Consider the following 23,963-nt stretch of genomic DNA (forward strand, 5'->3'; position numbering starts at 1 on the left):
AACCACTACAGTGAGTGTGTCTCTGTTACCCAGCAACCGCACTACAGTGAGTGTGTATCTGTTACCCAGCAACCGCTACAGCCAGTGTGTCTCTGTTACCCAGCAACCACTACAGTGAGTGTGTATCTGTTACCCAGCAACCACTACAGTGAGTCTGTATCTGTTACCCAGCAACCGCTACAGCCAGTGTGTCTCTGTTACCCAGCAACCACTACAGAGAGTGTGTATCTGTTACCCAGCAACCGCTACAGTGAGTGTGTATGTTACCCAGAAACCGCTACAGTGAGTGTGTATGTTACCCAGAAACCACAACAGTGAGTGTGTATCTGTTACCCAGCAACTACTACAGCGAGTGTGTCTGTTACCCAGCAACCACTACAGCCAGTGTGTCTCTGTTACCCAGCAACTACTACAGTGAGTGTGTATCTGTTACCCAGCAACCACTACAGGCAGTGTGTCTCTGTCTCTGCAGCAAGTGTTTCTGTTGCCTAGAAACTGGTACTACAAGCAATAGACAGCGCATTACTCAATTACATTATTGTTGATTGCCATCTTTTGTTATTTTAAAGGAGTAAAGGCATGTGGAATGAAGGCAGTGTACAGGTGATACTGAGCTGGCTCATTATGATTGTGAAATGATTATGCCTCTGTAGGGTTGGATGGGAGCACATCAGCCTCAGAGAGAGAGAGACTCATCAATCAGTTTAACAGCCCGGAGAACCACACGACCTGGCTCTTCCTACTGTCCACCAGGTCTGTGTAACACACACATACACATTCACTCACACGCTCCCCCACTCGCACTCTCCCACACACACTCCATGACTTGCATTCATATTCACACAGACAAACATGCTTATGCAGGCTTACTGTACACATTCATGCACACACACAAATACGCACTCACATGTGCATACCTGCACACACATAAGCACAGACAGTCTTACTCATACTCGCGCACACACTCGCACACACGCTGATGAAAGCTGGCGTGTGTGTGTGTGTTCCTCAGGGCTGGCTGTCTGGGCGTGAATCTGACAGGAAGCTGGCGTGTGTGTGTGTGTGTGTTCCTCAGGGCTGGCTGTCTGGGCGTGAATCTGACGGGAAGCTGGCGTGTGTGTGTGTGTTCCTCAGGGCTGGTTCTCTGGGCGTGAGTCTGACGGGAAGCTGGCGTGTGTGTGTGTGTGTGTGTGTTCCTCAGGGCGGGCTGTCTGGGCGTGAATCTGACGGGAAGCTGGCGTGTGTGTGTGTGTGTGTGTGTTCCTGAGGGCTGGTTCTCTGGGCGTGAATCTGACGGGAAGCTGGCGTGTGTGTGTGTGTGTGTGTTCCTCAGGGCGGGCTGTCTGGGCGTGAATCTGACGGGCGCTAACCGCGTGGTGGTGTTCGACGCCTCCTGGAACCCCTGCCACGACGCGCAGGCCGTGTGTCGCGTGTACCGCTACGGCCAGGGCAAGGCCTGCCACATCTACCGCCTGGTCTGTGACTTCACCCTGGAGCGCAAGATCTACGACCGCCAGGTCTCCAAACAGGGCATGTCAGGTGAGAGACGTGTGTGTGTGTGTGTGTGTGAGTGTTACTGTTCACCAGCAGAGTGAGGTGGGAGTGTGAGTGTGAGTGAGTGTGAGTGTTACTGTTCACCAGCAGAGTGAGGTGTGAGTGTGTGTGAGTGTGTGTGTGTGTGTGTGTTACTGTTCACCAGCAGAGTGAGGTGTGAGTGTGTGAGTGAGGTGTGTGTGTGTGTGTGTGTGTGAGTGTGTGTGTTACTGTTCACCAGCAGAGTGAGGTGTGAGTGTGTGTGTGAGTGTGTGTGTGTGTGTGTGTTACTGTTCACCAGCAGAGTGAGGTGTGAGTGTGTGTGTGTGTGTGTGTGTGTGAGTGTGAGTGTGTGTGTGTGTGTTACTGTTCACCAGCAGAGTGAGGTGTGAGTGTGTGTGTGTGTGTGTGAGTGTGAGTGTGTGTGTGTGTGTTACTGTTCACCAGCAGAGTGAGGTGTGAGTGTGTGTGTGAGTGTGTGTGTGTGTTACTGTTCACCAGCAGAGTGAGGTGTGAGTGTGTGTGTGTGTGTGTGTGTGAGTGTGAGTGTGTGTGTGTGTGTGTTACTGTTCACCAGCAGAGTGAGGTGTGAGTGTGTGTGTGTGTGTGTGTGTGAGTGTGAGTGTGTGTGTGTGTGTTACTGTTCACCAGCAGAGTGAGGTGTGAGTGTGTGTGTGAGTGTGTGTGTGTGTGTGTTACTGTTCACCAGCAGAGTGAGGTGTGAGTGTGTGTGTGTGTGTGTGTGTGTGTGTGAGTGTGAGTGTGAGTGTGAGTGTGAGTGTGTGTGTGTGTGTGTGTTACTGTTCACCAGCAGAGTGAGGTGGGAGTGTGAGGGGCAGGTCTAAGCGGCAGACTCCCTCTCTCAGACCGTGTGGTGGATGAGCTCAACCCCGTGCTCAACTTCACGCGCCGAGAAGTCGAGTCCCTGCTGCACTTCGTGGAGGAGGAGCCCGGGCCCGCCCCCTTGCTCCTGGACCCCCAGGACCAGATGGAGGACATCATTCAACAAGCCTGTATCATTTATCCCCATCTCATCACCAAGGTACACATATTTATACACATACACACAAACACACACACACCTGTAAAAAAATGTTCACACTGAGAGTGGACACTGTGTGGAGTGGCTTGCCTGGACATGTAGTGGAGGCAGAATTGCTGGGGGTTTTCAAGACCAGACTTGATACGGTTCTAGATACTAGCTTTTTGGTAAACTAAACATTAGGTACACTTCAGTGGTAGGAAAAGGTGAGCATCGCTGGGCTGACTCACATACACACACGTACACAAACACACATGAACCCGTACAATTTATCCTCATCTCGTTTTCTAGGTTCACACACACATTCACAGGTAACATTATTTTGTGTAACAGTAACAGCAGCATGTATAAATGTAGTATACAGTATAACAGTGTGTGTAACAGCTTATGTGACAGTAGTGTGTGTGTGTACATGTGCCTGCGTGCCTGTTGGTGTGTGTGTGTGTGTGTGTGTGTGTGTGTGTACATGCGTGTGTATGTGTGTGTGTGTGTGTACGTGTGTGTGTATGTGTACATGCGTGTGTGTGTGTGTGTGTGTGTGTACATGCGTGTGTGTGTGTGTGTGTGTGTGTGTACGTGTGCGTGCGTGTGTGTGTACATGCGTGTGTGCGTGCCTGTGGGTGTGTGTGTGTGTGTGTATGTGTACATGCGTGTGTGTGTGTGTGTGTGTGTGTGTGTGTACGTGTGCGTGCGTGTATGTGTGTGTACGCGTGCCTGTGGGTGTGTGTGTGTGTACGTGTGTGTGTGTATGTGTACATGCGTGTGTGTGTGTGTATGTGTGTGTGTATGTGTACATGCGTGTGTGTGTACGTGTGTGTGTGTTTACACTCCAGCGGCCGTTCCATCACGAGTCCCTGCTCATGGAGCGTAAGGAGACCAGGCTGACCCGCGCGGAGAAGAAGGCCGCCAAGAAGGGCTACGAGGACGAGAAGCGCGCGTCTGTGCCCCACCACCGCCCGGCGTTCCCCCACAACCGGCCATCTTACCCACACTACTACCCCCCCGCCGGCCACGGCCTGCCCAACGCCCACAGCTTCAGCCAACGCAGCTGGTGTGCCTCAACACGATCTCCCTCAACACGCTCTCCCTCAACACGATCTCCTTCAACACCATCTCCCTCAACACCATCTCCCTCAACACTATCTCCCTCAACACGATCTTCCTCAACACGATCTCCTTCAACACGATCTCCCTCAACATAATCTCCCTCAACACTATCTCCCTCAACACGATCTTCCTCAACACGATCTCCTTCAACACGATCTCCCTCAACACAATCTCCCTCAACACTATCTCCCTCAACACGATCTCCTTCAACACGATCTCCCTCTCCCTCAACACGATCTCCCTCAACACGATCTCCTTCAACACGATCTTCCTCAACACGATCTCCTTCAACACGATCTCCCTCAACACAATCTCCCTCAACACTATCTCCCTCAACACGATCTCCTTCAACATGATCTCCCTCTCCCTCAACACGATCTCCCTCTCCCTCAACACTATCTCCCTCAACACGATCTCCTTCAACACGATCTCCCTCTCCCTCAACACGATCTCCCTCTCCCTCAACACTATCTCCCTCAACACGATCTCCTTGAACACGATCTCCCTCTCCCTCAACACGATCTCCCTCTCCCTCAACACTATCTCCCTCAACACGATTTCCCTCAACACTATCTATCTCTCTCAACACAATCTCCCTCAACACGATCTCCCTCAACACTATCTCCCTCAACACTATCTCCCTCAACACGATCTCCCTCAACACGATCTCCTTCAACACGATCTCCCTCTCCCTCAACACGATCTCCCTCTCCCTCAACACGATCTCCTTCAACACGATCTCCCTCTCCCTCAACACGATCTCCCTCTCCCTCAACACTATCTCCCTCAACACGATCTCCTTCAACACGATCTCCCTCTCCCTCAACACGATCTCCCTCTCCCTCAACACTATCTCCCTCAACACGATTTCCCACAACACTATCAATCTCTCTCAACACAATCTCCCTCAACACGATCTCCCTCAACACTATCTCCCTCAACACGATCTCCCTCAACCTCACTCCTTATGGAGGAGACACTGTTTCTGAGCTTCAAAGATAAATGAGTGAGAACGCTATCCCGGTGTCCTGGCCTGGTGTTTATAGAAACCACAGGCTGGGTCCAGCGTCGTAGGTCTCATGAAAGTCCCGACATACATCATTGCAGAAAAAAAAAGAAAAGCAGAAAAGTTAAAGAAGGTTGTCTTGATGGGATCTAACCAACTAACTTGATGGATCAGGGCCTGTGTCTCTCCCGTCCTCCATATTCCTTAACAGGAGGCTCTGGTTGGTAACAGGAGTTTAGAGAACGTCCATTGAAACTGTGTTGTACTTGGTCAGAAGATTAAGAAGCTGCCTCACGTTGGGAGTGTTTTAAGTGTCAATGCAAACCATATCTGTCATAATATCTGTGTTTTTGCCTTGGCCCCAACCGATGACCCTGTCCTGCTCCTCCTCCTCCTCCTTCACCTGTCTGCCTTCGCCAGCCGCCTCCTGCCACGCCTGGATGAGAAGCCGGTGGCCAGCGTCCGCCCTGTGCAGGCCACGCCCATCCCCCTGATGCCCCGCCAGGTGCCCCTGGGCCACGCCCCCTCCATGGCTGCCGGCTCCAGCGCGGGTGTGGGCTTACCTGTCAGCTACCTGCAGAAGGCGGGGGTCTACGTGCAGAAGATCGTCACTACCACCGGTAAAGTGACGCATCCCCGACATGCATCCCGTAGTTTACGTGGTGTAGTCACGCCAACCCAAGCGCATGTTTTTATTGTGTGTTCCTCTATAATGTCGCTGTTTTTGGATTCCCAGACATCACGATTCCGGGATCCAACAGCGCCACAGATGTTCAAGCCCGCATCGGTGCGGGAGAGACAGTCCATGTCATCAAAGGTTCCAAAGGTGTGTCAACCAACTACATCCCAATGCAGATAAGGCAGATAGTGTGGCCTGTAGGGTCGTGGTTAAGGTAAATGACTGGGACAGCCAAGGTCGGTGGTTCGAATCCCAGTGTAGCTTTTGGGCCCTTGAGCAAGGCCCTTAACCCTGCATTGCTCCAGGGGAGGATTGTCTCCTGCTTAGTCTAATTAACTGTACGTCACTCTGGATACGAGCGTCTGCCAAATGCCATTAATGTAATAATGTAATGTAGAAGATAAATCCCCTGCCATTCTGCGTCCCTATACAGAGTCTACATAGAGATAAACCTTCTATTCAGTGTCAGATATATTTCATATTCAGTGTGTCTTTGCCAGGGTGGGCTCTACACCTGACACAGAGCTGACTAATGCCGACTCACTTCTTCTCCACCGTAGGAACCTACATCAGGACCAACGACGGGCGGATCTTTGCCTTCCGGACCGGCAGAAGCAGAGCAGGAGAGGAGCATCTGGCCACCTCCAGAGGTAGGGCCGTTCATTACACTGCTGGGCCGAGTGGAGTCCCGGTCCGCACTGGACTCTCGGCCTGAGGGCCACAGAGGGAAGCAGAGTGGGGGTCAATTCCAGTTCAATTCGGTCCTTTCATCATAGGAAATAATGGGCATCTTCGGTTCATTTCAATTAATTAATTTCCTGGATTGAATGAAATGACATGGAATTGCCATTGGCCCAATAATAGTAATAATAATGAACTTTATTTATCTAGCACTTTTCATACATATAATAAAATAGGGTTCAGAGGGCATTGAAGGTGCAGGTCTGAGTGTTGAGTAGTGAGTGTGGGGTAGTGAGTGTGGGGTAGTCAGTGTTGGGTAGTGAGTGTTGGGTAGTCAGTGTTGGGTAGTGAGTGTGGGGTAGTGAGTGTTGGGTAGTGAGTGTTGGGTAGTCAGTGTTGGGTAGTGAGTGTGGGGTAGTGAATGTTGGGTAGTGAGTGTGGGGTCTTTCTCTCTCTCCAGTTTGGCAGCCGTCGCAGCCGAAGCTGGTGCCCCTGGGGGGCGAGCCCCGCCCCCTCTCTCCCAGCAGCCCGGAGCAGGAGCTGCGCCGATTCGCCGCCGTGGCGGAGGCGGGGTCGGGGGAGGGGCCGGACGGGGAGCTGGGCGGGGCGGGGGGCGGGGCGCAGGCGGGCCCGGACGCCCTGCCCGGCCTGGGGATGGGCGTGCCCCTGGACCTCCGCTCCGCCAAGCGGCCGGCCAAGGAGCCCCTGCGCAGGTCTCCCCCCGCCAAGCGGCCCGCGGCCCCCCAGAGCAGCTCCGCCGCCCCCTCCTTCCCCAGCTTCCCCCTGGGCCTGGGCTCCCTGGGGCCCACGCTGCTCAGCTCCATGCTCATGGGCGCCGCGCCCTTCTTCCCCCCGCAGGGGCGGCTGGGAGACCCGCGCCTGATGTTCCCCATGACCCCCGACCCCTACGGCACCGCGGCGGTCTCGTCCGCCGCCGCCTCTTCCTCCTCCTCCTCCTCTTCCTCCTCGGTGGCAGCCGCCGGCGCCGGCCTGGGCTCGCTGGCCGTGCCCCCCCTGGTGCTCCCGCCGGGGTTCCCCCTGTCCTACGGCCAGTCCCTGCTGTACCCCAACCCGCTGCTCTCCGCCGGCGCCCTGCCGCCCCCGCCCCCCTCCCCGCGGGGCGCGCTGGGGCTGGACGGGGGCAGCAGCTCGGACGATGACGTCATCGAGGTCACGCGACAGTGACGGGCGGGAGGAGGAGGAGGAGGAGGAGGGGGAGGGGGAGGAGGAGGAGGGGGAGGAGGGGGAGGAGAGCCTGCGATTGAGAGCGATTGGGACGCGAGAAGCCGCCATTTTGTTGCGCACGAGCTCGTCCCGCGCGTTTCCTCGTCCGTTCTTACACACCCTGAGGGTGCCGTGGGATATGAGTGCGTGCAGAGGTGCACTGGCACAAAGACACTCAGAATGATGCTGAATATCTCACTCTCACAAAAAAAAAAGAAAAAGAAAAAGTCACCATGAAGGAAGATGGGACACGGAGAGAGCATGTTAAAGGGAAATAGTACTGTACTGTTTTGTTAAGATTTTAGCATTTCAAGTGCTTTTCTTGCCGCACAGCGAGCTGGCGCTTTCAGACACTTTCCAGTACTGTCCCCACCACACTCCATTGCTGGCTAGCCTTGGGCCTGCTGCGCACCCTCTCTCTGGAGGACTAGCGGGACTCCAGTTTGAGCCTGTAGAGGAGAGAGAGAGAGAGAGAGCTTGGGCCAGCTGAGCAGAAAGGCTGCGACTCTTCCGCCATTTTGTGTGGGGTCGTGCCCGCAGTGCATTCTGCAAGGTCCTGTGACTGGCATTGGCATTCCTCACGCGCACCTTGTGCACAGACCCCGTGACCTTTCCCAGAACCACTAAGTGTATCTTGTTTTGAAGTTTCCGGTCTCGTGAGTTTCCCTTTGGTAACACGTACCTAGCAAAGCCACAAGGATTAGGATTAGCCCCTCCACTCCACGGCCGGTACCCTCCCGGCTATTCTCACGGGAGGAGACTCGGAGGGTGTGTTGCAGTCATGAGCAAGTGCATAAACGGGACAGTGACTTCTGTGCAGACCCACCCGTAAACATGACCAATCCACAAAGCTTATGGTCAGCGACAAGCGACTCCATACAAGGCTGAAAAGGCTCGTTGTGATGAGATTTTTACACTTGTTTTGTGCCTGATCATGACATTGTTTGTTGGTGGCGATGTGGTCTTGTTTCGGTACAGCTGCTCTTGTGGCAGCTTCATGGGAGCAGGCAGCTTGGCAGCGTCTCGCCGGGAAGATTCGGTTTAAATTCAGTGAAATCCCCCCCCCCCCCAGCTGCTACATCGCCTTCCGACTGGGGGGGCCGCCCAATCAAGTGTCCAAACTGGCATTCCTAAGCCCCACCCCCTATAGTCCCCACCTGCCAGTCACTGCTAAACCCCACCCCCTATAGTCCCCACCTGCCAGTCACTGCTAAGCCCCACCCCCTATAGTCCCCACCTGCCAGTCACTGCTAAACCCCACCCCCTATACTCCCCACCTGCCAGTCACTGCTAAGCCCCACCCCCTATACTCCCCACCTGCCAGTCACTGCTAAGCCCCACCCCCTATAGTCCCCACCTGCCAGTCACTGCTAAACCCCACCCCCTATACTCCCCACCTGCCAGTCACTGCTAAACCCCACCCCCTATAGTCCCCACCTGCCAATCACTGCTAAACCCCGCCCCCTATAGTCCCCACCTGCCAGTCACTGCTAAGCCCCGCCCCCTATAGTCCCCACCTGCCAGTCACTGCTAAGCCCCGCCCCCATGACATCATGGCATTCAGCACATGCTCTTATCCAGAGTAACTTGCACCTTTTTTTTTTTTTACCATAACACTACACTGCTGCTCCTCTATCCTTCCTGTCCTCCTCCTCCATGAGAACATTCCTTCCTTTCCGTGGGAGGACAGCGTCCTGGCAAACTGGGGCGAAGTACGAGACATCTCTTTTGAAAAGGAAGACTGGAGCAAAACACGGTTCTACACACACGGAGGAACACTCGGAAGCACACTCCCGACATGCATAACGCTCGTTATGACAATGATGAGATTATCATTTCATTTCAAGTTTTTTTTTTTTGTATCATACTGACAATGTTTACCTGTGTTATTTTACTGTATGACTATTAATTATTTATTATTGTGCATATTTATTCATTTGTATTTGTATTGTTGTACATTGTGGAGGATTTGGCAGTACCCAGCTGTTCTGGTAATCTAGTGCGATGAAGGACGGGCATCTTTCTAAGTGTATAAATCCTTACTCCGTGACATCACCGCTGTTTGCCCTACTTACAGAGAAAAATTTGCAGCATAAAATGGCATTGTATATTCATTGTTATTTCATCATAAATAAACTCACTTCCGTATAGTGCTCTGTGATGTAAGAGTGTTTATATACCTATGCCCGCCAGAGTAGGTCGTTTTGTAGACAGGTGGTGGGCAGCAGGCCTTCGGTAGATTTGGTGTTGAGGAGGGAGTTGGTTAGATTACGCAGGAAAACAAATCGCTACATCGGTGGTCTCCAACCCTGGTCCTGGAGAGCTACAGGGTCTGCTGGTTTTCATTGTTACTCTGCACTTAACAGTAATCAACTGCTCTAATTGATTAATTAACTCACCTCACCTGGTTACCTGGGTCTCAGCAGGGTACTGATTTTAAGGTGAAAACAAAAACCAGCAAGCCTACACAACATAAATACTGGGCAAATGTATACACACACAGTGCCAAACCTTTTCAGAATGTCTTTAATAAAATGGTAGAAAAAATATATTTCATTAGTACCCAGTTATACAAAATCTAATGTTTGTTCATTTTCAACAGTTTCTTGTCAATATAACACACTATATTTCAGCAATCATCAAATCTGGACCTGAAATCCGGCCCTGAAATCCGGCCCTGGTTTCCCCTTCTCCCACGTAATTAGTGGAACAATCAGTGCTACTGATTGGCCAGACGGTCTTCACACCTGAATCCCAGGTAAAGGGAGGGTGGACAACCAGCAGTTCTCAGACTGTGATGTGATGATCCCTGCTATATTTCCACAACATAAATGATGAATAAATATTTAATTAATTAAATTAGCCACTTCCCACTTTGGGCAATTTCCTTCTAATAACCAACATTTTTCCAATGTTGGTTATTAGTGGTTCAAATTCACCAGTGGATTTAGTGTATGTCACTGCATTCGCAACTAATGTGAAAACTAGATGTCTCTTTCGCTCACTCACACACACCACTCAGGAAAGATGTTTTGGTTCTTTTATGTCACACAACTAATCTCTCTTGCATCTCATAATGCAATCCTTAAGCCCATGAATACCCCAAATATAGTTATGCCAATTCTCTAATCATTTACTTTGTCTGCTGAAAGATAAAGGCCTTTCGTTTTAGTTGCAAGCATTTACATCACACACCTCGCACTCGTTTTTTTCGTGACGGACATCAGGACCCACAACGCCGCAACACGGTTCCCCCACAGTTCCCAACACAGTTCCCACGATAACCGGATGCCGCAACCGTGACAACCGGATGCCCGTAACCGTGACAACCGGATGGCCGTAACCGCGCACCGAAGCGGAGTCGCACGTCGCGCCCCGCGCGGGTTAGGGGCGCAGGGCTTTCCTGGCCACGTACGCGCCGGTGACCTGGCTCATGACGAGCAGGGCGCCGAGCACGGGGCAGGCCGCCGCCAGGTACCAGGCGGGCCCCGGCACCGCCGCGGCGAACCACAGGGAGCTCATGCCCAGCAGCAGGCTGGCCGTGCCCAGCAGGTAGGCCAGCAGGCCCGACGCGGCGTGGTAGCGCTTCAGCCGCGCCAGCGACCGGCCCTTCAGCAGCCGGGGGTACAGCAGCGGCAGGCCCCCCAGGCACTGCGCCCCCAGGCCGCAGGCCGTGAGCAGGCCCGCCACCCCGTGCCAGGAGGTGAAATGCGGCTTGCCGTTCAGGTGCTTGTTGCAGACGATGGCGGCCAGGCCCAGGCCCGCGCAGGCCGCGCACGCGCACTGCAGGACCCAGTGGCAGCGCGCCTTGCTCTTGTGCGGCGCCTTCTGCAGGGGAGAGGAGTGCGGGGAGAAGAGCAGGACCGCCTCGGTCATGAGGAAGGAAAACTGGAGGGGAAAGGGGGAAAGGGGGAAAGGGGGAAAGGGGGGGGGGCGAGGGAGAGGAGGGAGAGAAAACGGCAGGGAAGAGGGGGAAATAGGACAGGTATTACATTACATGGCATTTGGCAGACGCTCTTATCCAGAGCGACGTACAGTTGATTAGACCAAGCAGGAGACAGTCCTCCCCTGGAGCAATGCAGGGTTAAGGGCCTTGCTCAAGGGCCCAGCGGCTGTGCGGATCCAATTGTGGCTACACCGGGAATCGAACCACCGACTTTGAGGGTCCCAGTCATGCAGCTTAACCACTACACTACAGGCCGCTTATGGCGATCATTCGTGTGTCACAAACACGAATGCTCGCCATAAGAATTCGCGTCAGCAGAGATGGGAGTCTCATTTTTAGTTTGGAGCAGTGCACAGCACGGCACAGTCATTTTAACTTATTTTTCACATTTAAAAAAAGGGGCTTGGGTTTGGCCCTACAAGTCTAATCCACAAGTTATCATAATTTACAACAAACTTAACAGCGTGATGCTTACCGCCAGGGTCATCAGGAACGGGTGCCAAGAAAACAAACCTGGACAACAGACAATTGCATTAGCACCCTTTCTTTGCCAACCGTAGCCCACTTTACAATCCACAGATATTTCAGAGGGCACAAAATGACGCAGCGTCCTGCGTCCAACGCAGGAGGAGCTGCGAAGCGAATCTACTCACTGCTGCCGGGTCTGGCCAACGCCGCGACGAACACCGTAAAAGACACGCACGTGATGTGGACAGCCACTCCACACGTCACTCGCAGACAGTGATAGATCCCGGGTTCCGTTTCCAGAACCTGAGCCATCTGGTCTCGCTGCTGGACTTTCCCTTCCCCCGCGCACCTCGTCTGCTACGCGAAACCTAAAGATCTGCGTTACCCGGCGTGAACCCGATCGACGATTCCTCTTTCCGCACGGTGGCGCCTGTGGCTTAAAGATTTCGAAACCCTAGGAAACGAAAGAGTGTGGAGTCATAAGGCAATAACGCTAACGTTACTCAATTTACAGTATGTGAAACATCGAAAGAATATTTTTTTTATCACTCCACGAATAGGCTACCCTAGGGGAGGCTACTCATTATCGCTGTTCCTGATGGTGTTGAAAACTACGAACACGGAAACCACGCAGCGGAAGCGCCGTTATGTTATCTACATTGCCTGTTGCAAGCATTTACAGTCGAACAAAAGGGGAACCGTTGAAATGAGCTAACGTTACCTCTTGCACGGCCACGCCAGACTGATGACGTTGGTTTCACCGGCGAAATATATCGCTCGGTGCGCGACAACCAAGTTTTATCGGCTACTAAGGCTGCCAGGCTGACGTCGAAATCTAAAGCCACTGACGTATTCTGTCTACAAAAGAAGGCAGTCTTCCTATAGCACAGCCGAAATAAGAGCAAATGTTAAATATCGCTTGTTTTGTGGCTTGGGGGTTGTTTTGGGAAACCACTTACTTTAAAAGTTCAAACTAATAACTGGCTTCTTAACGTTTCAACAAACTTGTATTCTAGTTAGTACTAGTTAACACGATTTCGAGGGAAAATGCCCCAGAATTTCCGTTGTATTTTAAGTCTTAAAAGTCCGGTCGTAGTCTGGATAGTGACCAATGAAATGGAACCAAACAGCCATATCTGGCAACACAGTATCAATTTACAGCATACAGCGCACAGGGAACACATCGGTCCAATCAGAACCCACTTCAAGTCTACCACGCCCATAGCTAGGAGGGAACCCACGTGGCAGTCCGTTTCTTCATTCATCCCGTAATTACGCATCGAGTAGGCGATGAACATAGACCGTACAAGTCAAATGCGAATCAATTAATTTATACACCTCTATACTGTGAAATAGCGGCACACGATACGCTGGAAGCAGTTGGAAAGTTTTAACTGCCTTTAAAACAGTGTTTACGATTCCACTGTGTTTTTTTCCTTTTAAATCTTTTTGGGCTTTCCTTACTTTTCATATGTACTGCTTTTTCTGTATATTGTCTTTGTGACAGTGTCTCTGTAAAATCACTAAACGACTAAAATGTGCGAGTGTTAAAATAAAATAAAAATATGTGGATTCAGAGACTGAATAAAGTCGTTCCAACAACCCCTGGACTAGCCAGTCAAATCACCAAGTTACAATCCACTGTCCTATATCGTACCACTAGGGCAGCAAGTTGAAGGCTGAGATTTGACCCAGTATTGTATTGCACACTACTGCCCCCAAGCATGATGAATTGTGTGTGAAATAATGATCTCATCTCTCCATCTCCAGATCCATTTCTCTCATTGTCATCTTGTTATAATGCGGTAAAATGCATAACATGGGTTGGGGGGGGGGGGGGGGGGTGTTAAAACATGTATATTATTTGAACTCGGTTCTGTATTATTGACAGTGATTCGTGAGGTTTCTTGCTAGGAAATCGGGTTCCATTGAATGTCTGGAAACAAAGCAAATAGTGTTTGTTATTACGAATGCCAGCAGGGCAAACCAAATTGGGCATTGAGATCCAATTACAATTATTTTCAATTGGCAACATAGTTTCTATCCTTGTGACTCTGGGCTCCACGCCAAAGGCCGCTGTCAACACAGAGCCAGTGTTATCCACCGTGTTCCCATAATTCCTCCTGTCCTCCACGGCTGATAAGGAACGGTGTCTTTATTCTTTGTGGAATTCACACTTTAAAACGGGATCTTAAGCCTGTATCATTCTGACACATGTATAACCTCAGGATTTCCTACCTCAAACTCACCTATGCATTGGAGCATTAGAGCCATCTGAAACGCAGCAGTATCAAATAGTAGCCTACCGGCGTGTATCATCTCAAATTTACCTGTATTACAGCAAACTATATAGAACTTCCATGAAAGCTCATTTAACTATCGTCCATTTAGCAAACGCGCGGTTTTCTCTCTAAATTGTACCGTAAAAACTTCACAGTGCTTATTGCACTCGACAGAGTTTATGCAGTGCGCTCAAATCTGAGTTGATATAACACTGAACATTTCACGGCGTATCTGTGCATCATAGAATTCTATCATACTCACGCAGTGGAGTCTGTGCATAGACGTAAACAGGGATTATCTTTATCTGCGAGATGTGCACGCGCGGAGAAAAAAATGTATACCAGTCAGGTGCTGTTCGAACTGCTTGACCGTCCCGCGGTTGAAAACGGACTGGTTGTGGACCGAAGCTTCTCTGTTGTTTCTGGAAGTCAGCCCTGCGGGGTGCCGAGAACAGCTATCCGTAGGCTACCTATTCCGACAGAGTGAGGTGCGCACTTCAACAAGCCGCGTATAGCCTATTGTAGCATACGGCCTCTGGACCGTGAAGGTACGTACGTATAGAACATACAATTCTTATACAATCTATTTTCACTTGCATACGTGAGTGCCTTTAACTAAACTGTGTACAGTAACTCACGTTGTAGAGTAGCCGCATGAAAATAATGTTTCTGCTCGAGACACCACCTATGCAAGCCAGTAACCGCTGAGTTGGTGTCCTAAATAGACGTAGGAATTGTTTACAATGTATCTTTTTATTTTATCGATTATACATTATCTGTTTGTTAAAAACTGAGTTTAACAAAACATACGGTTACACTACTAGGCTACTATTTATATAGGCCATATTTAATGGAGCGTAGGCCTTTTAATTTATTCTTTATTCTTTATTTAATTGTATCGTATTTACTTCGGATTTAATATATTTCATTAATATAATCACATTGACAAATAGACATTTTAAGATAACTGTGTATATTTTAAAGGTTATGACTATAGCGTTACTGTTTTAAAACACTGCACTGTCGGCCTTCATCCATTAATCACTGCACTGCGATGACTTAATCCGATCCTTAATCCGGCTCATCTCTGACACGATGCTTTGGGTTTACCCTGGGCAATTGACGTGTGCCTTCAAGCGGCGGGATTAAAGCGCTATCCGGAGCCGCGGAGTCACTCCTCCCGGTCTTGCGAACGCTTCATTCCTGTTCACGCAGACTTATGTCTCGCGGGTTGAAAACCGAGTACACCCTTCTAACATATTTTGTCAAACGTGTCTCCCGTGTTCTCCGCTATACCCTGTTTCCGTGCTGTGCTGTCACCCCGGTGCTGCGTGCGGCTGGTGGCAGAGGCCGTGGGAGACGTCACGCCGGCAGGGCAGGGTGGTGTGGATGCGGTTGAGGGCAGCGCAGACACGATCAGGCCAAGCATGTCTCGCGCGGTCCGGATCGAGCTGCGGGACCTGAGCCTGGACGACCACATAGACCTGACCGCGCCGCGGGTCCCCCGCTGGGGCCCCGGCAAACCACGGCAGGGCCAGGTGGTAAAGATGGAGGGCGGCCGTGTCATTTTGGGGGACCCCCTGCTGAGGGGCAGGCCAGGGGCGGGGCACCACTTCCGGCCCTGCAGCCACACCCAGATGACCGGCTGCGACCTGTGTGGAGGCTTCATCTGGGGCCTGTACAAGCAGAGTCTCCGCTGCACCTGTGAGTACGGGCCGCACGCTTCTGTCTGCGCTCGCTGAAGTGACGGTGTGGAAAGGGCCTCGAGACGTTTGAGTACTCGAGGCAGGGCCGGTGCCCCATCGGCACATAAAATTGTGCCCCTAGTTAGCAGTATACAATTAATCTGTATCTTTTTTTTTTGCTTGGAAAACATACTCATTTGTATCCTGAAAGTGCAGTAATACTAAAAACAAATATATATATATTTTTTAAATGGCATTTTTGCTTATCCAGAGCAACTTACAGTTGATTAGACTAAGCAGAAGACAATCCTTCCCTGAAGCAATGCAGGGTTTAAGGGCCTTGATCAAGGGCCCAACGGCTGTGCGGATCTTATTGTGGCTAGACCGGGGATTGAACCACCGACCTTGCGGGTCCCAGTCCTTTACCTTAACCACTACGCTACACTCAACGAGGACATTACTGCACGTTCAGGATACATCTGGGAAATTTGAAATTTGATCCTTGAAGAACAAAAATGTACCTCCACTGTCACTTTATCTCTGTGTATTGTTGTCTGTCTGAGAACTGATTGAGCTAGTGAGGTCACATGTACAGGCAAGCACACATGCACTCAGTGAGCACTTTATTAGGTAGACCTGTACATCAGCTTGTTAATGCAAATGTTTAATCAGCCAATCATGTGGAAGCAACTAAATGCATAAAAGTGTGGTCAAGGTGTTCAGCTGCTTTCAAACCAAATGTCAGAATGGGGAGGAAATGTTATTTAAGTGACTTTAACCGTGGAATTATTGTTGGTGCCCGAAAGGTGGTTTGAGTATCTCAGAAACCGCTGATCTCCTGGGGTTTTCCCAAACAACAGACTCTCAAGTTTGCAGGGAATAGTGTGAAAAACAAAAAAACATCTAGTGAGCAGCAGTTCTGCAGGCAGAAACATGTTGTTAATGAGAGAGGTCAGAGGAGAAGGGCCAGACTTGTCAAAGCTGACAGGAAGGTGACAGTAACGCAAATAACCACACATTACGACAGTGGTACGCAGAAGAACATCTCTGAACCCACAACGCATCCAACCTATAAGTGGATAGGCTACAACAGCTGAAGACTTAATAAGTCTAAAAAATAAGTATAATGAAAACATAATAAATGCTCACTGAGTGTATATGCACACACACACAAACAAAGATGCACTCACATGCAAACATACACTATGTATTTACATGAAAGCACATGTAACTAAGAAAACCCTAATATCTAAGATGGTCTAATAAACATCAGCTTTAATAGTCGCTTTCCACACAAGCCATTTAGCTAGCTGACGTTAGCATTAGCTAGCCATTTAGCTTGCTTTTTAACTGACTTTACTTGTGTTCGTATTTAGTTGTAGTTTGTACCTAACTATATGTCAGCTAAGTTACTGCAATTGCGTCTCTTTAAAAAAAAAATGCAGTAAGAGCTGCATTCATAGCAGTGAGACTGCGGAGAGGTTACAGGGTAGCTAAACATTGCTGGTGATTGAATGAACCCACACTGGCTGGATTTTGGTCTGCTCAAGCCTGCTTGGAGCAGACCATTGCACAATTCAATAACATAAGTACACATACTCACAAACACATAAATTCAGTGTCACTTTTATTTTTATCAGACAACATAGCTGCCAACTCTCACGCTTTCGGCGTGAGACACACGCATTTGCATGTGCGTGTGAAAACAGGCGTGTGTCTCACGCCGAAAGCGTGAGAGTTGGCAGCTATGCAGACATCTCAAGTCTTCTGAAAGTCCGGGAGTCTTTTGGATTTAGGCATGAGCTCCCTGCCCAGGAGAGGAAATAAGCCGGTAGAATCTCCTGGAAATATGAGCAGTAGTACTGTACAGTCAGTGGGACAGTGCTATCATGGCCAGCCAGCTGACGTACTGTATAAAACTGAATTTAGTTAGCATATAACACGGCAGCTAATTAATGTTTCCAAATGCTGGCCAGCTTCTTGACTAATGGTTAGCCACCAAGGCTCGTCTTTTGCAAACCCAGCTAACACTGTAGTCGGCAATCCATACATGTCTCCTCTTGTCCTCCTCCTTTTATTGGATCGTAGAGTGCATGAGGTCAGTGTGTTGGACACACGCTTTTCAGATACAGCACAGAAATAAACAAGGGCCACGCCCAGAAGCGGCCCTAGGGGGTTTTTAGAATAACAAATGCAAGTAGACAAGCAAGGTATAGGGCAGAAGTGAACACAGGTTGCCGGTTTATCATACAAATGACTGAGGTTGTTTGTTTTATAATATTTTTACGGTGAAAATCCTGCATAGTATGCCTTTAAAATACTTTAGGCAGTTGCAAGTCGGTCAAATTTGTGATTACTCTGAACCACCAATAGAGGGCAGTGTAATCCTGCTGACTGTCAAATCCATGTGAAGATAATACAGGTTCTGAGAGAAGTTCCTTCAGTCTGTGTGTTTGTATGAGCGAGAGTGTGCTCATGTTAATATGTGGACAGAAGTATGTTTGTATGAATGTGTGTGGTGTGATTTAGATTTATCTCGGGAAGATGCACATCTTTAAAGCATTTTGAAATACCAAAATACCTGGCTTTGGTAAGCCAGATAGACCAGTAGTTGTCAAGTTTGGTCCCTGTTAGAGAGATTATTTATTCTTCATGAATATTTCTGACATAATTTGGGTAAATAATTCCTCTAAACAAAAACAGTAATTAAGAAAATTACAAGGGTGGGGTGTGTGGGGGGTGGTGTACATACAGTATTGCAATATCAAGGCCAACTAAAGTTGAACAGGAGTTCAGAATTTCAGATTTTATTTCCTGGTATTTACACCTAGATTTGTGAAACTACTTAGAACATCACCCAATTTTTAGGTGAGCAAAAGTATTGTAACAGAGAGCATTTAAGTAAATGAAAGTAATTTAACACTTTAATATTTGGTAGCGTATCCCTTGCTTGCAATAACAGCATCAAGCCCGCAACCCATTCACATCATCATTGTGTCATAGCCACAGTATCACTATAAGTATTACTGCACTATATTGCTGCTCTCCAAATCTTCTTCAAACGGTTGATTGAGAGACCTTCGCCCCTGCCCTGTGGAGGTTGTTTGTGATGTCCTGTTGTTGTCCCCAGTCGACCTGTTCGATGTCTGTTGCTCAGTACGCCAGCGGTTTCTTGCTTCTTCAGGACATTGCAAGTTTTTGTGCAATTACCCCTCTTCTCTAAGCTTCAAAATGGTTTGCATTTCTCCCGAGGACAACTTTTCTCTGGTCTTCTTGTTGGTTTATATTTTCTTACGCAAATGCAGTCTTACGCAAATGCAGAAGGCTAAAACCAAGACTAAAACCAAGAGTAGACATTCAGCACTATTTATTGTTCAGCCAGTCAATCTAACAGGACACATCTGTCAGTCACATGTTCCAATACTTTCCCTCACCTAAAAAGTGGGTGGTTTGATACAAAAGGTGATATGCTCTAAGTTGATTAACAAATCTAGATAAAAATACCAGGATGGAAAAGTTGAAATGTACATCTTTTGACCTCAAACTCAATTGTCTTCAGTAGCAAAAACTAAGGAATTGACATTGCTGTTCCAATACTTTTGGAGGAGGCTGTATGCAAAGTGCCCGATGAATCAATTTTGCAATCTGTGAAAACTATGATCTATGGACACTGAACTGGAGCTGTTACAAGGTCTAGAAAATCCCTGACATTTTGAGCCTCTGTGTTTTTATGCTTGACTGCAGTATCAGATAAATACTTACACTGTATATGTGTGCATGTGTGTGTGTGTGTGTGTGTGCTTGCGTGCGTGTGTAAATATTTAACAACATTGTTCATTCCTGCAGCTCACTAGCAGCTATAAAGCTGCTCTATGCTCCTGTCACTGACCCAGGTGTCATTTACCTGAGCAGAGGGCAGTCTCGGCCTTGACCGACTGTTGTGTTTACTGGTCAGGGACTAAACAAACACATTCCACCTACTCCCCTTCCACAGGTCCGTCATTAACATGTGGTAACCCCCCCCCCTTAACCTAAGCAGAGTGAGAGAGTCCCTGTTCGGTCAACAGTGGGGAGATCTGACTCAATGAAAACACAGCTTTCGGGCATCTACTGAAAAACTACTGTGTGCTAAACTACTGCATAGTCCACTGTTAAGTGGACAACAGGACAGCGCTGAGAGACGTCTCTCTTTGCCTGAAACTGCTACACGGTTACACAGAAAGTATACGCCCAAACCTTAAGCCAAGCTTCAGTGGCCACTCTATTTATTCTGGGGCCAGTCTTTTATTTTACTCCAAGAAGAGGATAGATCTTTGTTTAGTCCTGAGTATTGTATCCTGGCAAAGCTGGCAATTCTCTGGTAAAACAGGAAGAATAACAACAATAAGAATAATCTAACTCTCTCTGTTTCTCTCTCGCCCTCCCCTTTCCTTGACAGACTGCCGGTTCACTTGTCACTACCGGTGCAGAGCTTTCGTCCAATCAGACTGCATCCCTTATACCGATCAGTCAGATTTTTACGATGGCGTCGTGGAGAAAGACACCAATGTGGTAAGGGTAAACATCTTCCAGGAGAAGGACTGAAATAAACCTAAGCGCGCACACACTATCCCTTTGTGTGAGCGGAAGAATGACGAGGTTGAGTCGGGCGGCCTGTAGCGTAGCGGTTAAGGTAAAGGACTGGGAAACACAAGGTCAGTGGTTCGATCCCCGGTGTAGCCACACTAAGATCCGCGCAGCCGTTGGGCCCTTGAGCAAGGCCCTTAACCCTACATTGCTCCAGGAGAGGATTGTCTTCTAATCAATTGTACGTCGCTCTGGATAAGAGCGTCTGCCAAATGCCAATAATGTAATGGAATGAGTAAACGGGCGAGTGTGTTGAGTAATGATCTCCGCTGTGTGACAGGATGAGGATGCTGACTGGGGAAAAAGTGAGCTATCAGTCTCCGAGGCGGTGCAGAAGGTGAAGGAGTACAATGTTCAGATCAACGGCGACCTGCCCATGGTGCTGGTGAGAGAGAAGCGCACACAAACGCATTCAGACTTTGAATCTTTCATAATGCTTTAACCTTTGATGTCAGGAACGCTCCTTCAGAGTTTTCAAACAAGTTTTGTTGTGCAGCTCTCCGCTTTTTTCTCAATGTTTGGAATGATATCCATCCAGAATGTTCCACTGTGTCGTTCTGTGGAGCATCATTTTTGGAAGATGGAAGACAACCATTTAACGCATCACACATTACTGCATTCGTTCATTCATTATCTTAACCCGCTTATCCTGAACAGGGTCGCAGGGGGGCTGGAGCCTATCCCAGCATACATTGGGCGAAAGGCAGGAATACACCCTGGACAGGTCACCAGTCCATCGCAGGGCACACACACCATTCACTCACACACTCATACCTATGGGCAATTTAGACTCTCCAACCCAGAGGAAACCCACGCAAACACGGGGAGAACATGCAAACTCCACACAGAGAGGCCCCGGCCAACCGGTATTTGAGCCCAGGACCTCCTTGCTGTGAGGCGGCAGTGCTACCCACTGCACCATCTGTGCCGCCTATTACTGTATGAACTTCCTTAAATAATCGGAAGACACAGTGTGTGAATTAGAGTAACTTGTGCTTTCTGTGTTGATGCAGAACAGAGACGGATCCTACCGTGGCTTCATAAAGGTCCACGTCAGGCTGGATGGTTGGTCTGTCTCCCAGAACCCAAAGCAGCTGCACATCAGCTCCTGCACATGCGTGTGTGAAGTGATCCAGGCGCTGCTGCCCCTGCTGGGCCAGGCCCAGGCCCCAAGGGTGGCCCTGTACGCACACACACGCTGCCTGGGCCACGGTGAGCCTGTACACACACACACACATACACACACATACACACACATACACGCACATACACACACACACACACACACACACACACACACATACACGCACATACACGCACATACACACACACACACACACACACACACATACATACACACACACAAATGCTGCATGGGCCACGGTGAGCCTGTACACACACACACACACACACACACACACATACACACACATACACACACATACACGCACATACACACACACACACACACACACAAATACACACACACACACACTCACACACACACACACACACACACACACACACTCACACACACACACACACACACACACACACACTCACACACACTCACACACACACACACACACACACTCACACACACACACACACACACTCACACACACTCACACACACTCACACACAACCACACACACACACACACTCACACACACTCACACACACACACGCACACAAGCACACACACACACACTTTCCATTTCCATTTCCTCTCACTACGCACCCACATGCTAACACAAATTCCGTGTTTGTTTTGCTCTGTTTGCATGTTTGCGTGTGCCACACTGTGTAGCCACAGAGCGCTCATCTGCCCACCCCTCCCCTCCCCCCTGCACTTACACTCTGGGATTTTCTTTTTTTAATAAGTCTAAAAATAATACAACAATAAAGTAATAAAGTGTCATCCCCTAGAGCGCGTGTGGCGGCTGGGGCGGACGGAGAATCCGCTGCTCCTGCGTCTGTGCGCGGGGCCCGGTGAGGACTCGCTCCGTCTGGAGCTGCAGGAACACCCGGCGCAGATCAACGTGAGCGCACACCTCCTCAGTACTCATCGTCATCGCTGTCGTTGCACCGGGTTTACTGCAGTTCAGCTGAGCGGGGTGTTGAGATGTTGACAACGCTGGGGGGCGCAGACCGCGGGAAGCTGGCGGAACATTTGAGTGCAAGTTTCTTGTAGCTGTGTTCTTCAAGGGCCGTTCTCAAGGGCCCGACGGCTGCTTGGAGCTTATCTGCCATTCCCTATGCAGGGGTTATAGAGAGCCCTGCTGGGTTATGCAGTGTTCTGTCAGACTATGCAGAGTTATAGAGAGTTCTGCTGGGTTCTACAGTGTTCTGTCAGGCTATGCAGGGTTATAGAGAGCCCTGCTGGGTTCTGCCGTGTTCTGTCAGGCTATGTAGAGTTATAGAGAGGTCTGCTGGGTTCTACAGTGTTCTGTCAGGCTATGCAGAGTTATAGAGAGGTCTGCTGGGTTCTACAGTGTTCTGTCAGGCTATGCAGAGTTATAGAGAGCCTTGCTGGGTTCTGCAGTATTCTGTCAGGCTATGCAGAGTTATCGAGAGGCCAGCTGGGTTCTACAGTGTTCTGTCAGGCTATGCAGGGTTATAGAGAGCCCTGCTGGGTTCCACAGTCTTCTGTCAGGCTATGCAGGGTTATAGAGAGCCCTCCTGGGTTCTGCAGTGTTCTGTCAGGCTATGCAGAGTTATAGAGAGGTCTGCTGGGTTCTGCAGTGTCCTGTCAGGCTATGCAGGGTTATAGAGAGCCCTGCTGGGTTCTGCAGTGTTCTGTCAGGCTATGCAGAGTTATAGAGAGGTCTGCTGGGTTCTGCAGTGTCCTGTCAGGCTATGCAGGGTTATAGAGAGCCCTCCTGGGTTCTGCAGTGTTCTGTCAGGCTATGCAGAGTTATAGAGAGGTCTGCTGGGTTCTATAGTGTCCTGTCAGGCTATGCAGGGTTATAGAGAGTTCTGCTGGGTTCTACAGTGTCCTGCCAGGTTCTATGGGGAGGTTAAATGGGTTCTGCAAAGTTATGCGTGTATTCTGGTTTTTCAGTGGGACGCCTTCGCGTTGCCAGAGCTGGACAACTTCCTGCGCATCCTGCGGTGTGAGGAGGAGCGGCGCGTGAGGCAGATAGTGCAGCGCTACGGCCAGAGCAGACTCCGCCTGCAGGGGGCGCTAGAGTGCAGCGCGCCGGGCTGACTGCAGGGGGCGCTAGAGTGCAGCACGCCCGGTTGAATGCACCAGATGGAGACATCCTCAACTCACACATCCCCGCTGCTAGGAGACCCCTCAGTCTCCCGGAACACGCGGAGGAAGACGAAGAGGAGACCGAACCGAGGGGAGAGAAGAAGGGCAGAGGCGGAGCAAGGGTGGCCGAGAAAGAGAGGGGGAATGTGGTTAGAAGAGAATGGAGAAGGGGAAAAGAGAAGGAGAGGTGGGGAGGAGGCAGAGAGACGAAGAGAGAACGGTTGGATCTGCTCTGTAGCTCTTCAGTTCAGCGAGCGGGGAATTCTGCATCACTTCCTGTTGCCACCATTTGCTGCCTACAGATCTCTTCAGCCGGGAGGAGACACAAAATGGCTGACAACAGTCCGAGGTGGTGGTTCGATCCCCCGCCTGGGCTGTGTCCAGCGGACTGGACCCTCCATCCCTGCATGACACCACGCCCAATG

At 49.8% G+C, this 23,963-nt stretch overlaps 3 protein-coding genes across 3 annotated transcripts in view; 2 read left to right on the forward strand and 1 right to left on the reverse strand.

Moving 5' to 3' along the window:
* Positions 1–7,233, forward strand: part of LOC133110066 (helicase ARIP4-like) — a 22,872-nt gene extending 15,639 nt beyond the window's left edge. Inside the window, exons 15-22 of the mRNA XM_061219934.1 lie at positions 654–753; positions 1,334–1,539; positions 2,400–2,575; positions 3,409–3,626; positions 5,109–5,308; positions 5,425–5,514; positions 5,928–6,017; positions 6,509–7,233. Of these exons, the coding sequence (XP_061075918.1) occupies positions 654–753; positions 1,334–1,539; positions 2,400–2,575; positions 3,409–3,626; positions 5,109–5,308; positions 5,425–5,514; positions 5,928–6,017; positions 6,509–7,233 (1,805 nt within the window). The remainder of the gene's footprint in view (positions 1–653; positions 754–1,333; positions 1,540–2,399; positions 2,576–3,408; positions 3,627–5,108; positions 5,309–5,424; positions 5,515–5,927; positions 6,018–6,508) is intronic.
* A 2,560-nt stretch (positions 7,234–9,793) lies between these two features.
* LOC133110384 (transmembrane reductase CYB561D2) lies at positions 9,794–12,790 on the reverse strand. Its single transcript, XM_061220447.1, has 4 exons — positions 12,408–12,790; positions 11,872–12,140; positions 11,694–11,731; positions 9,794–11,160 (listed from the first exon to the last, which is right to left on the reverse strand). The coding sequence occupies exons 2-4, from the start codon at positions 11,996–11,998 to the stop codon at positions 10,657–10,659; spliced, it is 669 nt and encodes a 222-aa protein (XP_061076431.1). The 5' UTR covers positions 11,999–12,140; positions 12,408–12,790; the 3' UTR covers positions 9,794–10,656.
* Positions 12,791–15,395: 2,605 nt separating this feature from the next.
* On the forward strand, positions 15,396–23,490 carry LOC133110068 (ras association domain-containing protein 1-like). Its single transcript, XM_061219936.1, has 6 exons — positions 15,396–15,672; positions 20,092–20,204; positions 20,560–20,664; positions 21,293–21,491; positions 22,209–22,321; positions 23,344–23,490. Exons 1-6 carry the CDS (start codon positions 15,396–15,398, stop codon positions 23,488–23,490), a joined length of 954 nt encoding a protein of 317 aa, XP_061075920.1.
* The last annotated feature ends 473 nt before the right edge of the window (positions 23,491–23,963 follow it).

This window comes from Conger conger, chromosome 14, assembly GCF_963514075.1.
Source record: "Conger conger chromosome 14, fConCon1.1, whole genome shotgun sequence".
NCBI classification, from domain to species: domain Eukaryota; kingdom Metazoa; phylum Chordata; class Actinopteri; order Anguilliformes; family Congridae; genus Conger; species Conger conger.

Coding starts and splice junctions, on each gene's coding strand:
- LOC133110384 (XM_061220447.1), bottom strand. CDS start 11,998: ATGGCTCAGGTTCTGGAAACGGAACCCGGGATCTATCACTGTCTGCGA. Junction 11,732..11,871: donor GTTGGCCAGACCCGGCAGCA/GTGAGTAGATTC, acceptor TCTGTTGTCCAG/GTTTGTTTTCTTGGCACCCG. Junction 11,161..11,693: donor CGTTCCTGATGACCCTGGCG/GTAAGCATCACG, acceptor TTTCCCCTCCAG/TTTTCCTTCCTCATGACCGA.
- LOC133110068 (XM_061219936.1), top strand. CDS start 15,396: ATGTCTCGCGCGGTCCGGATCGAGCTGCGGGACCTGAGCCTGGACGAC. Junction 15,673..20,091: donor GCAGAGTCTCCGCTGCACCT/GTGAGTACGGGC, acceptor TTTCCTTGACAG/ACTGCCGGTTCACTTGTCAC. Junction 21,492..22,208: donor CACACGCTGCCTGGGCCACG/GTGAGCCTGTAC, acceptor GTCATCCCCTAG/AGCGCGTGTGGCGGCTGGGG.